This window comes from Prionailurus viverrinus, chromosome B3 (genome assembly GCF_022837055.1).
Source record: "Prionailurus viverrinus isolate Anna chromosome B3, UM_Priviv_1.0, whole genome shotgun sequence".
In the NCBI taxonomy this organism is placed as follows: domain Eukaryota; kingdom Metazoa; phylum Chordata; class Mammalia; order Carnivora; family Felidae; genus Prionailurus; species Prionailurus viverrinus.
In genome coordinates, this window is record NC_062566.1 from 143,862,700 (window position 1) to 143,880,465 (window position 17,766).

At 42.6% G+C, this 17,766-nt stretch overlaps 1 protein-coding gene, 3 long non-coding RNA genes and 1 gene segment (V, D, J or C); 2 read left to right on the forward strand and 3 right to left on the reverse strand.

Annotated features, from left to right (window-relative positions):
* LOC125168522 (uncharacterized) overlaps positions 1-6,826 on the forward strand; it is a 51,542-nt gene extending 44,716 nt beyond the window's left edge. For 4 of the 5 annotated variants that reach the window (XR_007153176.1, XR_007153180.1, XR_007153178.1 and 1 more), the window contains 2 exons: positions 414-418; positions 6,815-6,826. This is a non-coding gene — a long non-coding RNA (uncharacterized LOC125168522). Of the gene's footprint in view, positions 1-413; positions 419-2,568; positions 2,580-6,814 lie in introns of those variants that run through there. The other variant, XR_007153177.1, reaches the window with a different exon arrangement.
* LOC125168496 (immunoglobulin heavy variable 3-23-like) overlaps positions 1-17,766 on the reverse strand; it is a 136,829-nt gene that overhangs the window by 51,732 nt on the left and 67,331 nt on the right.
* Positions 10,531-12,937, reverse strand: LOC125168477 (disintegrin and metalloproteinase domain-containing protein 21-like). Its single transcript, XM_047863640.1, is given in 2 exon segments — positions 10,531-12,244; positions 12,247-12,937. Coding segments are annotated over 2 exon segments (2,223 nt in total). The 3' UTR covers positions 10,531-10,712.
* Positions 13,125-15,700, forward strand: LOC125168534 (uncharacterized). The gene is made up of 2 exons (XR_007153193.1): positions 13,125-13,388; positions 15,514-15,700. It is a non-coding gene; the product is annotated as an uncharacterized LOC125168534 (long non-coding RNA).
* LOC125168538 (uncharacterized) lies at positions 15,573-15,901 on the reverse strand. The gene is made up of 2 exons (XR_007153196.1): positions 15,866-15,901; positions 15,573-15,701 (listed from the first exon to the last, which is right to left on the reverse strand). It is a non-coding gene; the product is annotated as an uncharacterized LOC125168538 (long non-coding RNA).

The following is a 17,766-nucleotide window of genomic DNA, read 5'->3' on the forward strand; positions in this document are numbered from 1 at the left end:
AATGTTTTTTCATTTCTTTGCATCTTCTTCAGTTTCCTTCATAAGCTTTCTATGGTTTTCAGCATACAGATCTTTTACATCTTTGGTTAGGTTTATTCTTAGGTATTTTATGAATCTTGGTGCCATTGTGAATGGGATCAGTTTCTTCATTGGTCTTTCTGTTGCTTCATTTTTAGTGTATAAGAATGTAACTGATTTCTGTACATTGCTTTTGTATCTTGCGACTTTTCTGATTTCATGTATGAGTTCTAGCCGACTTTTGGTGGAGTCTATTGGGTTTTCCATGTGTAGTATCATGTCATCTGCAATAAGTGAAAGCTGACTTCATCTTTGCAAATTTTCATACCTTTGATTTCCTTTTGTTGTCTGATTGCTGATGCTAGAACTTCCAACACTATGTTAAACAACAGCAGTCAGAGTGAACATTCCTGTTGTGTTCCTGATCTCAGGTGGAAATATCTCAACTTTTCCCCATTGAGGATGATATTAGCTGTGGGGTTTCCATAAATGGCTTTTATGATGTTCAAGTGTGTTCCTTCTATCCCGAGTGTCTTGAGGGTTTTTATTAAGAAAGGATGCTGAATTTTGTCAAATGCTTTCTCTGCATCAATTGACAAGATCATATGGTTCTTGTCTTTTCTTTTATCAATGTGATGTATCACACTGATTGATTTGCGAATGTTGAACCAGGCCTGCAGCCCAGGAATGAACCCGTTGATCATGGTGAATAATTCTTTTTATATGCTGTTGAATTCGATTTGCTAGTATCTTATTGAGAATATTTGCATCCATATTAATCAGGGATATTGGGCTGTAGTTGTCTTTGTTGTAGGGTCTTTGTCGGGTTTAGGAATCAAAGTAATACTGGCTTCATAGAATGAGTCTGGAAGTTTTCCTTCCCTTTCTATTTTTTGGAACAGCTTGAGAACTAGAGGTATTATCTCTGCTTTAAATGTCTGGTAGAATTCCCCAGGGAAACCATCTGGTCCTGGACTCTTTGTTGGGAGATTTTTAATGACTGATTCAATTTCTTCACTGGTTATGGGTCTGTTCAAATTTTCTATTTCTTCCTGTTTGAGTTTTGGACGTGTGTGGGTGCTTAGGAATTTGTCCATTTCTTCCAAGTTGTCCAGTTTGTTGGCATATAATTTTTCATAGTATTCCCTGATAATTGCTTGTATTTCTAAGGGTTTGGTTGTAACAATTCCATTTTCAGTCATGATTTTATCATTTGGGTCATCTCCCTTTTCTTTTTGAGAAGGCTGGCTAGAGGTGTATCAATTTTATTTATTTTTTCAGAATAACGAAATTTGGTTTAATTGATCTGCTCTTCAGTTTTTTAGATTCTATATTGTTTATTTCCACTCTGATCTTTATTATTTCTCTTCTTCTGCTGGGTTTAGGGTGTCTTTGCTGTTCTGCTTCTATTTCCTTTAGGTGTGCTGTTAGATTTTGTATTTGGGATTTTTTTCTTGTTCCTTAGGATAGGCTTGGATTACAATGTATTTTCCTCTCAGGACTGCCTTTGCTGCATCCCAAAGCATTTGGATTGTTGTATTTTCTTTTTTGTTAATGTTTATTTATTTTTGAAAGAGACAGAGACAGAATGCGAGTGGGTTAGGGGCAGAGAGAGAGGGAGGCACAGAATCTAAAGCAGGCTTCAGACTCTGAGCTGTCAGCACAGACCCACACGTGGGGCTCGGAATCACAAGCTGGGAAATTGTCACCTGAGCTGAAGTTGGAATCTCAACCGACTGAGCCACCTAGGCCCCCTTGGAGTGTTGTGTTTTCATTTTCATTTGTTTCCACATATTTTCAAATTTCTTCTCTAGTTTCCTGGGTGATCCATTCATTCTTTAGTAGGGTGTTCTTTAACCTCCATGCTTTTGGAATTGTTCCAGGCTTTTTCCTGTGGTTGATTTCAACTTTCATTGCATTTTGGTCTGAAACTGTGCATGGTATGATCTGAGTTCTTTTGTACTTAGGAAGGGATGTTTTCTGACCCAGTATGTGATCTATCTTGGAGAATGTTCCATGTTCACTCGAGAAGAAAGTATATTCTGTTGCTTTGGGATGCAGAGTTCTAAATATATCTGTTAAGTCCATCTGATCCAATGTATCATTCAGGGCCCTTGTTTCTTTATTGATCCTGTGTCTAGATGATCTATCCATTGTTGTATGTGGGGTGTTAAAGTCCCCTGCAGTGATCACATTCTTATCAATAAGGTTGCTTATGTTTGTAATTATTTTATATATTTGGGTGCTACCATATTCGGTGCGTAGATGTTTATAATTGTTAGCTTTCCTGATGGATAGACCCTGTAATTATTATATAATGCCCTTCTTCACCTCTTGTTACAGCCTTTAATTTAATGTCTAGTTTGTCTGATATATGTATGGCTACTCCAGCTTTCTTTTGACTTCCAGTAGCATGATAGCTATCCATCCCCTCACTTTCAATCTGAAGGTGTCCTCAGGTCTAAAATGAGTCTCTTGTAGACAGAAAATAGATGGGTCTTGTTTTTTTATCCATTCTGATACCCTATGTCTTTTGGTTGGAGCATATAGTCCACTTACATTCAGTCTTATTATGGAAAGTTACGGGTTTAGAGTCATTGTGATATCTGTAGGTTTCATGCCTGTAGTGATGTCTCTGGTACTTTGTGGTCCTTGCAACATTTCACTTACAGAATCCCCGTTAGGTTTTCTTGTAGGGCTGGTTTAGTGGTGATGAATTCCTTCCATTTTTGTTTGTTTGGGAAGACCTTTATCTTTCTTATTCTGAATGATGGACTTGCTGGATAAAGGATTCTTGGATGCATTTTTCTGTTCATCACATTGAAGATTTCCTGCCATTTCTCTCTGGCCTGCCAAGTTTCAGTAGATAGGTCTGCCACTACTCTTATGGATCTCACTTTGTAAGTTAGAGCATGTTTATCTCTAGCTGCTCAGAATTTTCTCTTTATCCTTGTATTTTGCCAGTTTCATTATGATATATCATGTGGAAGATCGATTCAAGTTACATCTGAAAGGAGTTCTCTGTGCCTCTTGGATTTGAATGCCTTTTTCCTTCCCCAGATCAGGGAAGTTCTCAGCTATGATTTGTTCAAGTACACCTTCAGCCCCTCTCTCTCTCTGTTCCTCTTCTGGAATTCCTATGATACAGATATTGTTCCATTTGATTGCATCACTTAGTTCTCTAATTCCCCCTTCATACCCCTGGGTTTTTTTACCTCTCTTTTTTGCAGCTTCCTCTTTTTCCATAATTTATCCTCTATTTCACCTATTCTCTCGCCTGCCTCTTCAGTCCATGCTACGTCACCTCCATTTTATTTTGCACCTCATTTATAGTATTTTTAGCTCCTCATGACTATTTCTTAGTCCCTTCATCTCTATAGTAATATATTCTCTGCTTTCTTCTGTGCTTTTTTCAATCCCAGTGATTACTTTTATGACTATTATCCTAAATTCTTGTTGTGTTATATTGCTGAAATCGTTTTTGATCAATTCGTTGGGTGTCGCTACTTCCTGGAGTTTCTTTTGAGGCGAGTTCTTCTGTTTCACCATTTTTGGTAGTCCCTGTGGTGGCTCCAAACTGCAGGGCACTTCCCCTGTGCTGTCTGGTGTAACTTGTGTTGGTGGGCGGGGCTGCAGTCAGACCCAATGTCTGCCCCCAGCCCACTGCTGGGGCCACAGTCACACTGGTGTGTACCTTATCTTACCCTCTGCCAGGGGCAAGATTCACTGTGGAGTGGTGTGGCCCCTGTCTGTGCTGCTTGCACACTTCCAGGCTTGGGGTGCTGCTTCGATAGGATCTGGCATATTAAGCAGGGTGGATCTGCAAGGTGCACAGTGGTGGGAGGGGTAGGCTTAGCTCGCTTTGCCATCAGTGGTCCTCTGTGGTAGGGGCCCTGAAGCACCAGGAGGGAGGCAGACCCGTCAGAGGGATGGATCCACAGAAGCACAGTGTTGGATGTTTGCGTGATGCAAGCAAGTTTGGTGACAGGAACTGGTTCCCTTTGGGATTTCGGCTGGGGGATGGGAGAGGGAGATGGCGCTGGCCACTGCCTTTGTTCCTGCCGAGCTGAGCTCTGTCTTCCGGGACTCATCAACTCTGCCACCAGGTGTCCTCTTACTCTCCCCGCTCTCTGAGAGCAGAGCTGTTGACTGTTAGCATCCCAGATGTTAAGCCCCGCTGGCTGTCAGAACTCACAGAGTCTGGCCCCTCTGCTTTTGCAAGCCAGACTTTGGAGGCTGTGCCTTCCCGGGCTGTCTCCCCCTCCACCGCCCTGGCTCCCTCCCTCCCGTCCGTATAGCATGCACCGCCTCTCTGCCCTTCCTACCATTTTCCATAGTCTTCTTGTGTGTGCTTGGCTCTGGAGAGTCTGTTCTGCTAGTCTTCTGGAAGTTTTCTGGGTTATTTAGGCAGATGTGGGTGGAATCTAAGCGATCAGCATGATAAGGTGTTCTCCTAAACTGCCATCTTCCCCTCTCTCCCCAAATAGGAATATTTTTAATAGAAATTGAAAGTAAAAATGAAGTTTTGTCTCTTGCCCCCCAAACGCAAGCTATCGGGCAGCCAGCGAGGCATCTGAATGCCCTTGCTGTGGTTCAGCTCCTTCTTGGGAAATACCACCTCAGAGGAGATGTAGCACCATGAGGGACGACCTTGAGAACCTTGGACAGGAGCCAGCACTACCCAGAATGCAAACAGCAAGAGGGACGCACTTAGGGTGACCTGGCCCTCTGTCAGCCTCATGCCTCTGCTCAGGGACATCTGCCAGTGAGAATGGATAAATGGAGGATCCTCAGCAAAGCCAGATCTAGACCATCTGACAGAACAAAGGGCTGTGCTGGGCAGTCGGTAACCCACACCTGGGGGCCACCTTTGGGGCTAGGTAACAGTCCCAAGGTGCGGTATTGGGTGACCCTGCACATCAGTTTAGCTGGGGCACATGTGGCAGAGGCAGGCGGGCCCTGTCCAAGTATGCTCACATAGACATAGTAGGGACTTGGACCCAGAGACATGCCTCTATTCAACACATTCCATCTTTCCTGTAGCTACTTGAATACAGAATATACAGTTTTAACACCCTGAACTTCTCTACCACTTCCATGTCCTGTGGTACTGCTGGTTCACTTTCTATGGATGACTACTTTTCCTCATTATGGAGACCACTTCTTCCTACTTCCTTGGGATGTGGAGGTAGACATCAATTTTACCTTTGTAGGTATTGAAAAACATCGCTTTGTAATTTTACATGTCTTATTCTGGTTGGCTATTAGTTTGCAAGTCATTTGATCCTTTTGGTTGTTACTTTGAAGCTTCCTCTGAGTTTACTGAGGAAACATTTCCCAGTATTCTGTGTCATGATTGGTGAAGTACAAGGTTGTATTTTAGTATTTTCTTATGCCAGCCGGTGAGAACAGAAAGTACTGCTGACCATGTGTGAGCTCCAGGATTTTTTCCCTCTAATCCTTTATTGTGATTCTTTCCTGTCTTCTCGCAGTCTCCTCCTATGCATGTGGGTTTCCCTCCTCAGCTGGAGACACAAACGGGCTGTCTGCTAGTGCCCAAGTTGAGTGGAAGAGTGAATGTCCCCACTAGTTTTAAAATGCCCACCTTCCTTTTACACAAAACCCAGATAGGGATACCATAACACACCTAAAAACTACATGGGCAAAAATCTCCTTGACCTTGGTCTTGGAAATGATGTTTCTGATATGACTCCAAATACACAGTCAACGAAGACAAAAATCAGTGAGTGAGAACACATCAAACTAAAAATCTTCTGCTTAGGAAAAGAAACATTCACCAAAGGAAAAGACATTTTACAGGGATGAAAAAACATTGTAAAACGTGTGATATGAGGTTCATATCCAAAATTTAAAAACTCATTTTGCTGAATATTATAACAAGCAACCCAATTTAAAAAAAATGGGGGAGTAGAGGACTTGAAAGGGCATGTTTCCAAAGTCCATGTACAAACGCCCAGCAATGCATTAAAAGGTGCTCAACATCACTCATCACCAGAGACATGCAAATCAAAGCCACAATCCCATAACACTTCACACCTGTTATTATGGCTGTTACCATCAGACAAGAGATAACAAATGCTTGTGAGCATGTGGAAATAAGCAAACATGGTACACTGTCCCTAGGAATGTAAACTGGTGAGGTTACTACTGAAAAGAGTATGGAGAGTTCTCAAAAAATTAAAAACAAAAGTATGGTTGTGCCCAGCGATCCCATTTCTGAGTGATATATACAGAGGATGAAGTCACTACATCAGAGATATGTGCACCCCATGTTCATTGCAGTCTTATTCTCCATAGCTGAGACACTGAAGAGACCTAACTGCTTATGAAGGGATTAATAGATAAAGAAGATGTGAGATTAGATAGATAGATGGATGGATACAGAGATAGATAGATAGATAGATAGATAGATAGATAGATGATAGATTTCATCCATATAAAAGTTAATCGTGCCATTTGTGACTACATGGATGAGGCTTGAAGACATTATGCTAAGTTAAATTAGTCAGACAGACAAAGACACATTCTGTATGATCACACTTACATGTGGAGTCTAGAAACATCAAATTCACAGAAACAGAGAGTGCAATGGTGGTTTCCAGGGACTGAGGGGCAGAGAAAATGTGGGGGGGGGGCATTGCTCAGTGTGTCCAAACTTCCAGTTAGAAGATAGACAAAAAGCTTCCATGGGTCTAATGTATAGTAAGATGACAATAATTAATATACATATTGTATATAGAAAGTTGTTTTATGTTCTTACCATAATTAGCTGAAGAATGTACTGACTAACTTTAACTTGGTAAACATTTCACATTATATACATGTATCAAGTCATCACATTGTACACCTTAAACTTACATAATGTTATATGTCGATTATATCTCAATAAATCTGGGGCCAAAAAAAAAAAAGGTATTCCTAGAAGGCATTCCTATACACATTTGGCTAGTAATAATTTAACTATGCATGGACATGACTGCAAATCATACAATATCTGATATTAACCCTAAAGATGTTTATGCACAGAGAAGATGTCATACAAGTGTGTATGTGTCTGTGTTGGTGGGAATAATTTCATGTGATTCTGTACACTCATAGAAACAACAGCCATAACATCAGGTGTTAGGGCACTGGTGCTAAGTAGAGATAGTGGCATTTTTGAAGAAAATTAAAGGCATTATGGCCAGGGGATAGATCATGAGCAATTTGGGATGTAGAACAAAACAAAACAAAACAAAACAAAAGCGGTGAACACTTTTCCTTATTGTGATTGGAACATAACATAAGATCTGTGTTTTCTTTCTACATCTCACAGCTTTTGTACTCCCATTTCCCATATGAATGGCTTCCTTTGTGCTTAGTTGATATTTTGCAGTGACACATTTTCATTTTCTTCTTTGTTCCTTTTGTGCACATTCTTTAGATAGATCCTTTGGGTTTACCATGCCCTTACACAAAAGACTCTAAAGCCGTAACAGTCTATTGTCAACTGATAACTACTTAAATTCAATCCCATTGACAAGTACACTTTAATGGCTCCACACCACTCCCCACTCTACTGATGTCACAGGTCACATCTGTATGTATTGTGTACCCATGAACATTGATTTATAGTCACACTTGATGCTTTTGTCTTTTGAATCTCACAAAAGAATTGGAAGTGTAGTCGAGGGGTAATGTCAGCCTCCTAGCAGCCTAAGATGTCCCTGTGTTGTCTCTCACACCCATCCAAAACTTGGCATCCATCCACAAACAAATGTGCATTTTTGGGCCCTGTGGGATCCAGCTCCATATGCCAATGGACCCCTGAAGAGTCTTCCCTACACATGCATAGGTGAACATACCTGAGTGTGGCTATGGACTCTACAGTGACCCCTGAACCTGCTCCACCTTTCTTGTCTGTGGTCTCCGAGGTTCTGGGAAACAGTCTTAATTGATCACACATGGACTGGAGTCTTTGTGGAAGTCCAACTTTCCAAAGAAAGTGAAAACTCTAACTTTAAATGATATCTTCATTCCCCCCATCCTTGTGCATTGTAGCATTATTTACAAGAACCAAAACACCCTATGTGTCCGCAGACAGAAGAATGGGTAAAAAGAAGTGTGGCCTGTATGTACAGTGGAATTCTATGATTCGTCCATAAGAAAGAATGAAAACTTGCCCTTTGTGACAACATGGGTGTATGCTGAGGGCATCAGGATAAGTGAAGTAAGTCAGACATGTGGGAAATCAAATAGGTATGTCCTGGTGTAGGACATTACAGGGAACACATTGCAAAGCAGAACACTGCTTTCTGGCTTTGCTGAAAAGAGCAGGCAATGCATTGCTTGTGTGGTTAATGTGTATCTAGGAGTCACTAACTTCTCTTATCTCGTTAACATATATCTAGGGAGCACTCATCACCCTTATCTAGTTAATATAGACCTAGGGGGCACTCGCTTTGCTTATCAATTTAATGTAAATCTAGGGGACACTCAGTTCCCTTATGTAGTTAACCTAAGTCTAGTGGGAACACTAAAGTTCACTTATTTAGTTAATATTGATCTCGTGCAACTAGTTAATATAAATCTAGGGGGCACTGTGCTGATTTAGTCGAAATACATTTAGGGGAACTCACTGTGATTATCTAGTTAATGTAAATTTAGGGGACACTCACTTAGCTTATCTAGTTAATGTAAATCTAGGGGGCACGCTACACTTTACTGATTTAGTCAATATAAATCTAATGGGCACCTGCTTAGCTTCTCTGATTTGTGTATATCTGAGGGGGCACTCACTTTTTCTAGTTAGTAAATATAGGGGGCACACTACAGTTCACTTGTCTAGTTAATATTACTCTAGGGAGCACTCACTTTGCTTAGCTCATTAATGTCAGTTTAGGGGGCCGTCACTTCTCTGATCTAGTTATTGTGTATCTAGGGGAACCTCTGTGCACACACAATGAACTTTGGTTTCTTTCCCCTGTTCATCCAGGTCATGTGAACTTAGTTCTTGGTCCACAAGAACATTTGGTGGAGAATTTCTTCCTCCTCTTCACCTTTCTAGGCTCTAGGTTCAGCCACATTCTGCTTGTCAGCTCAGACCCAGCACTATACTTGAAGCCCACATCGCTGTGTGCTGGTGTGTAGACTCCCATCAATTAGTGGGTGTGGCCTGTGGGTGCTAGATCCTCCACAGGACCCATTCTTACTTCATCCTGAAGGTAAACTCACGTTTCCAGCACATGTATGGTGTTAACTGAATAGGTCTGCATCTGTAACACGTGTGTCCAAACAGACAGAAGGGCTGATGTTACTCCACAGTTCACTTAGCATCCTTCTGTAGTTTACTGAGCAGGTGGCCGGGGCACCTGTTTGGCTCTCCTTCCCAAACATTCCTGGACGCATTCTTGCTGGGAACATGCAGTGTGGCTGCACGGGAATTTCAGGAGGTGCTGGGAAAATATGATTACCTGTTTGCCCTGGAACGTGGAGAATATGTGTACACATGGCAGTCTAATACTTTGTGTAACCATGTATCTTTGAGACAAAGTGCATGCATGGGGACACATTGGTACAACTTAGAAGACTATCTGCACCAACAAAAGGATTCTAGGTATGAACTGAAGTGAAAATCCTGTTATGTGCTTCATGTGTTTTACATCTATTGGTGAATTATGGGATAAATTCTTATTCCAAAGTAATTTCTGAAACAGTTACTATTTAGTTCTGAAAATTTCCTGATCAATTACTATTAAAAAGTTGTATATTTTCAATTCAGAAGAAAATAAACAGACTTTAATATCACTATTATTTAAAATATATTCTAGACAACTGTAAAAATAGTAAAAAATATTTAGAAAAAGGGTCCCTAACTTTCCACAGGCTCAAATCTGCAGGATTTCTAGAAGGTTCTTGGGAGAACCAAAGTGGAAATCCTAGGCAGACCCTCATGTAAGAATGAACTCACTGAAAAATAGAGAAAAGAAGGAGAAAAGGGGTTCATATTCATCGGGCTCCCTCGGAATGCCAGAGACATCCATAGGCACTTGTGCCTACCTTTCTGATTGATTTCACTGGGGGCTACTTTCAGCCTCATAGTCTCAGTCTCCCACATTCGGAAATTTGCTCTCCAGGAAGGCACAGCTTGCACTGGCTGGGATCGAGTCCATGTCCCTTTCCCTCACAGCCCACAGACACCCCAGTGTGGGACAGGCAGTATGGGTGGGTGGTAGCCCTCCATCACCCTGAACCCATATTGGGACCAGGAAATGAGAGGTCACCTGAAGAATGAGACAAAGCTCAGTGTGCAAGAGCACAGTTTTGGGGAAAATTCATGAATTTGTCCCTAAAGGAGCTTGTGGCAACTTCTCTTATTTCTGGAACCAGAAACCTCAGCCTAAGACACAGCTGCTGACTCAGGTCTTCTGCACAGAGTCTTAGGCACCGTTTGGGCTCTTACAGGCTTACACAAATACATAGAGGCCACAAGCATGCAGTTTTCAAGTTTTATTTCAGAGTTCTGCTCAGTGACGCATCAGAGACCTGGTGTCAGGTCCATGATGTGCCTGTGGACCCCTGTGTCTCCCGCAGACCCCTGGAAACGTGGATGTTAGCTGTGCCGCCTCATTACTGTATTTTTACAGATGAGCCACGTGGCTTGTCTATAGTTGTTTAGGGGTATGGAGGCTGAATTATGCATTGTCTTGATCAACAGTGTCTTCTGTAACTTTCTGTCTGTTGATAGTTCTGACATTTCCGGCAACACCAAAGAAGAATGCAACAATTAAGACATCGATTCTAGCGAAGATCACTCTGAGATATACCACGGATTCACGACTTTGCCTGACTGACCGCATTCTTCTTGGAGGGGGTCCACTGTCTGTGCTCCCACCAGTGCCTCGTTCAGTGCACCATGGAGGATCCCAGCCTACGTGACAATGGCAGTTCCTGTTATTGTTGCATATCCCTCTGTGACTGCATTTCTCCGGGATACAGTCATAGTTCAGCTGAGCCACACTGCCATTGCAGTAGGTATCCTGACAGAACTTTCCAGGAGCCCAGGGGGTACCGGTTCTCACATGACCAATATCGGTTGTTCCTGTGCTACGATGCAAATCCAGCCCAAAACACCAGAACCCTGAGATCTCAGACTGATGAAATCCAACATGCTCTTGCAGCTGAGGGAGATGGGTGACGTTACTACACTGCAGCCTTCCACACTGCATGTTTGTGGGGGAACAGGGTTTAGATTTGAATACCCCTGGGTCTCTTCTGCAGTGTCCATATCGGCTGCCTTTTTGATTTATGGTATAGCAGACATTTTCAGCCTTCACAGCATTTCTGCCAAAGATTTCTTGGCAGTGCATAGTGCGGTCAGTGCAGTTTCCATGATAGCAGTAGCCCTCTTCAGTGCACGGGGTTCCATCTTGCATATAGAAGTCATCAGGGCACTCCACGGACACCCCACGGCAGTATTCTGGAAGATCACATATATTTTGGATTGGCATGCAGAGTGTCCCAGCATCGGAATAGGTGCAGTTTGTACAGCATCTGCCTGTATTACATTTGCTGCCAGGGGTTAGAATACAATCACTCGTACAGCAGGGATTGTTGTAGCACTGCTTGAAGGAGCCACAGTCACACTGCTCACCTGGCTCCACTACATAGTTTCCACAACGATCGTGAGTCAGGCTTTTATTGAAATAGGAAAGTCCTGAGTCAAATATGCACTCACAAAAATTATTCACCACTACATGCTGCATATGAACGAAGGAACAGTTACTGAAAGAATCTGTCATAATAGGGTATTGATTCCTAATGCAGGTAGACCTCCTCTGGCATGCACAAAACTTATTGTCATAAAAAATACCAATAGATTTTGCAATTTTTTGGGCTACTAACACAGACAACAATAAAAAATGTCTGCCTAGAGAAGCAAGCGAGATGATGGATTTTGATCCGCATACCGCATATGTGGCTGGCTGAAACTGAAGTTCATGTGGTGCATCTTTGTTCATAAGTAAAGCTGTATGTGGTTTAAAAGCAACAAACAAGTGTCTTTGAAAGTAGATATGAATCGGACTCCCTGGCACCTGAAAATTGTTCAAGACAACTGGATCTTCCAGATTATAAATGACCATGGAGGAAATATAGTGCCTTACATCAATACCTTGAAGCATTGAGTCAGTCAAACTAACAAGCCTTATGAGGAATCGGGCACATATGACACGTTGTTGAACACACTATACATTGTTTTGGAACCGAGAACAAGTCCTTTCAAAACTCCATGATGGGATGAATACAACTTACTAGAGATCCTGGGGGCTGCACTGATATTTGCTTGAGAGAACAGGGGGTTCCTATCCCCCTTATATCCCAGGTTATAAGTAGGTCCCGTTGCATTGGTGTCTGCCACTATCTGAGAAACAAGGTGTTCAAAACGTTGGGAATCGCTGAGGGGTCTGATTTCATAGGCAAGGTCATCCAACTTCATGATACCTTCAAGGCCCCCATAGCACGTGTCCATGGTGACCGTGGAAAGAGGAATCTCCTCCAGGTAGCCGAGGTAGTAACAGTCTGGAGGGATGAAGGGGTAGTCCATCTGCAAGGCTCCCTGATCATCCTGAGTCATCTTCAGCAAATGTCTGGACCAAAAGAGTTTCTTGTGCCTCATGTGGATAACATGGCTCTTGCCCCCAAAATGCAGGCTGTAGGACAGCCAGCCAGGAATCTGAACGCCCTTGCCATGGTGCAACTCCTTCTTGGGAATTACCACCTCAGAAGAGATGTAGCGCCATGAGGGACGACCTTGAGAACCTTGGACAGGAACCAGCAATGCCCAGAGTGCAAACAGCAAGAGGTACACCGTCAGGGTGACCTGGCCCTCTGCCAGCCTCATGCCCCTGCTCAGAGACATCTGCCAGTGAGAATGGATAAATGGGGGATCCTCAGCAAAGCCAGGTCTAGACCAACAGACAGAACAGAGGGCTATACCGGGTGGCCAGCACCCTACACCTCGGGGCCACCTGTGGGGTTAGGTAACAGTCACAGGGTGTGGCATTGGGTGCCCCTGCTCATTAGTTCAGCTGGGGTGGATGTGGGAGAGTCAGATGGGCCATGGTCAACAGTGCTCACATGGACATGGGTAGGGACTTGGACCCAGAAACACGGCTCTATTCAACACATTCCATCTTTTCTCCTTCTACTTGGATACGGGATATGCAATTATAACACACTGAACTTCTCTACCAATTCCATGTCCTGTGGTACTGCTGGGTCACTTTCTCTGGATGACTGCTTTCCTCATTATGGAAACCAATGCTTCCTACTTCCATGGGATATGGAGGTAGACTGTCAATTTTACCTTTGTACGTATTGAAAAACATCGCTTTGTAATTTTACATGTCTTATTCTGGTTGGCTTTTATTTGCAAGCCATTTGATCCTTTTGGTTGTTGCTTTGAAGCTTCCTCTGAGTTTACTGAGGAAACATTTCCCAGTATTCTGTGTCATGATTGGTGAAGTACAAGGTTGTATTTTAGTTTTTTCTTATGCCATCTGGTGAGAACAGAAAGTACTGCTGAACATGTGTGAGCCCCAGGGGATTTCCTCTCTAATCCCTTATTGTGGTTCTTTCCTGGCCTCTGGCAGTCTCCCATGCCTGTGAGTTTCTCTCCTCAGGGGGAGATAGATGCAGGGGAGTTGAGGTTACGTTGGCAGCTTGCACGATGGAGGCTGCACATGATCGAAAATGGTATCAACCATGGATCTCCCTTGTTTAAGTACCGTCTAGTCCTTTAAAATCCCCTGGGTTGGGCATAAACCCTCAGAGTTGGCTTTTGGAGAAGAGTCTGCCTTTTCTCTGGGTGGCTGGCCTCCTAAATAAAGATCAACATCTTTTCCCACCAAAACTAAAACTTTGAACATTGACCTTTCCAGAAATACTCAGCTGAATTTGGGATTTGATAACAATACAATGGAGAGTGGAATGGCAGTTGTCAGGGGCTGGCAGGGTGGGGCAATGAGGAGTAGATCTCAAGGGCTATGATTTTCTGTTATGCAAGATGATTAAGTTCTAGAGGGGTCTCCACAACATTACCCCTGTAATTAACAGTACTGTACTGTATGGTTCAAGTTTTGTGAAAAGTGTTGATGTCATGTTCAGTGAGATCCTAACACAAAACAAAAGTGGAAGACACGAATTTTGCTTCTCACATGACAGTATGCTGAATGGCATGGACACACTCTCTACTGATAATGTGAAAATAATTTAAAAACATTTGCATAGTTTGAATAGTAACCCTGAGGATATGTCATTTACAAATATATTCTTCCATTCCATAGGTTGCCTTTTAGTTTTGTTGATTGTTTCCCTCACTGTGCAGAAGCGTGCTATTTTGAGGTAGTCCCAAGAGTTCATATATGTATGTATTTAATTTTCTTCTTTTATTTTTAATTTAAATTCAAGTCTTCAGTCTTTGAGCTCCACGTTTACAGGAAGTTGACTTGTCATGATTAACTTTATGGGTTATCTTGACTGAGTCATGGGTGCCCAGATTCACCACTGTTTCTGTGGATGTCTGTGATGTGTTTCCAGAAGAGACTGGCATTTCCTTCCATGGTTCCTGTCTGGGCATCACCCATTCCATTAAGGTTCTGAATAGAATCTGATGCAGAGGGAGGAAGAATTCCCTCATTTTTACTTCCCATGTGCTTGTTTGAACTGGAACAGTGGTCCCCTCTGGCCCTTGTTATGAGAGTTATAACATCAGATCTCTACGTTCTGAGACTAGACCCTCGTTCAGAATCAGACATATTACACCACTGGTTTTCCTGGGTCTCCAGCTTGTGACAGTAGATCATGGGACTTCCCAACCTCTTTAGTTATGGAAACCAATGTGCTTTGGGTTCTGTTCCTCAGGAGAATCCAGACTAATACATGGAGATGATTTATCTCTTCTTTAGAGGAATTGAATAAATCTGTAGCTCATTTAACATCCTGAGTAGCAAGTGCCAGGAGGGAGTGTCACGTTGTTTGAATGGGACAAGTGCTGGGTGAAGTTAATGGCGAGCTTGGGGTCCTGTGGTCCTGGCTGCACAGGGAATGCATCTGGGACTACTCTAATGGCTCAGATGTTGTGCCTCAGAAAATCTGTACTTCACTCATGTTGAGGGACAGGAGTAAGCAATGCAAACAACTGTGTCTTTTGTGCATGTTAGTGCAGTTTTCCTATGACAACAGGTATCTAATTCAGAGAGTTAATAGGTAAGCACAGAATCCTGTGTCCAGAGAGGCTACCTGGGGAAACTGCTGTGTGGACAGGAAGCCCCAGACCCTGACAGGAAACCTGCCTGTAACCTCCATCTGCACCTGCTCCTGGCAACACAAAGCAGAATTGTGCATAGTGTGCGCCCCCTGGTGGTGCTGATCCCCTCCTGCAGGGAGGTTTGCGTGTGGGCTCCCAGCGAGGTCCCCTCACCCTGTCTCTTGCAGAGTAATATGTGGCCGTGTCCTCAGACTTCAGGTTGTTCATCTGCAGATACAGCGTGTTCTTGGCGTTGTCCCTGGAGATGGTGAATCGGCCCTTCACGGAGTCTGCGTAGCTTGTGCTACTTCCATCATATCTAATATATGCGACCCACTGCAGCCCCTTTCCTGGAGCCTGGCGGACCCAGTTCATGCTGGAACTACTGAAGGTGAATCCAGAGGCTACACCGGTGAGTCTCAGGGACCCCCCAGGCTTCACCAGATCTCCCCCAGACTCCACCAGCTGCACGTCACACTGGACACCTGCAGACGCAAGACATCTTGGTCAGCAAACTGTCACACATCCACTGGTTCTCACTCATATCCACTCACATACTCAGTGTCTCTCATTCACCGTGAATTACCTTTTAAAAAAGCAACAAGGAAAACCAAGCCAAGCACATACTCCATGGTGAGGTGTCTGTGTTCTGTCCTGATCACAGAATGGGAACACCTGGGACCCCTAGAGCTGGGGCTCCTTTCCCAGCTGCACGGTCGGCCTGGGCTGGTTTAATCAGCACAGAGAGGGCCCTATTTGCATGTCCTCTTACATATATATCACACTGCAGACTTAGATTTGATTCTTTAAAAGTGAATGGCAGGTTTAGGGATGCACTTCTACATTAGTTTGTGTGGATGGTGCTGTGACAATATGAATAATTCTTATCAGTGAGCACAGGTATATTTGCGGAACTTGTGCATTTTTACATGTCTTTCATCAACAAAGGTCATTTTCAATCTACAATTATTTTACATACTTTATGAAGTTTAATCCCAAGTACTTTATTCTGTGCCATTTTCAGTTGTATAATTTTGTTATTTGTTTTGCATATATTTCCATGCTGGTGTGTAGAATCATAGGTGGTTTATTTTTATTTATTTTCTTTGTTCATTGTGCTCATTGTGCATCCTGCACTTTTCCTCATTTTCAAAAACTGGTTCTAATATTTTTTGTGGTATCTCTAGGGTTTTGTTATGTTTAAGATCATGTCATGTGCAAACAAGTAATTTTCCTTCCTCCTTACTGATTTAAATGTCTTTTATTTCTTTTTATTGCCAACGTTTGTGGGTACTTCTTCCAGTTGTAGGAGAAGAATGCCTTTCCCTTCTTTTCTTCTGGGTTTCCACCCGGTGTAAGGATTCAATTGACATAAGACTGATCTAAAGGGGAGAATAAATTTCATTTTGCAAGTGCCTGGGCTTCCTAATAATATGGCACCCAGAGAATGAACAAAGCAGGTGGCACTTGTGCCTTTCAGACAAAAAAAACATTGCATTCGGCAAGAGTAAAGGCAAAGGTGTGGTTTTCGGATATTAATTAGTCAAGTAACTAGGTTTGTTTGCACAACCTTCTTGTCCCTGAGTTCCTTATTCTGGTGCTAAGGATGGTTCTCCCCTCCTGGTACAGGGAAGGGGAGTTTCTCAAGGGAGATTTATATCCTGCTGTCAAAGGACAAAGGAGGGTCTGAGTGTCCTTGGACTGGCTGTTTCTCCCGTGACTTTCATCCAAATAAGGACTGTGACACGATGATATGGTTGGAGGCGGCATAGTTATTCTTCACGTTATCATGTGGAATACTTATGTTGGGGGTGATCATCATTGCCTGGCTCCTGATGAGGCAGTAATGGTTTTAGTGTTTTATGTTCAATATGCTGTCAGGTGTGGGCTTTCATAGTGGTCATGATCATGTGGAGGTAATTTCCTTCTCCTTTTTAATTGAGTTATTTTAAAGTGATGAAGATGTGTTTTTTGTTCATGAAAAAACTGTGTCTAATGATTTTATGAATAAATTAACGATGGCTTTGATTCAATCATTCCCTCTGTTAATGGAGGACATCAGATTTTTGCATTTGTGTATGTTGAAGGATACTTGCATTTCAGGGATGAATCACACTGGAGTATCATGTATGATCCTTTCAGTGTGCTGTTGAATTCAGTAGGCTCAGACTTAATCAAGGAATTTTGCATGTATGTGTATGTGAGTCACTGGCCTGTAGTTTCCCTTCTTGTGGTGTGTTTCTCTGGCTTTGTTGTGAGAGTAAAGGTGTCCTCATAAAGTGCATCTGGGAGTGGTCTTTTTCATCTGCAATTTGTAATAGTTTGAGAAGTATTGGCTTAATTATTCTTTAAATATTGTAGAATTTTAATAACGCCTTGTTTCTTTTTGGAGGGTGAAGGTTTTATATTAAGGATATCTTCTTACTAAGTTTTGTTTTGTT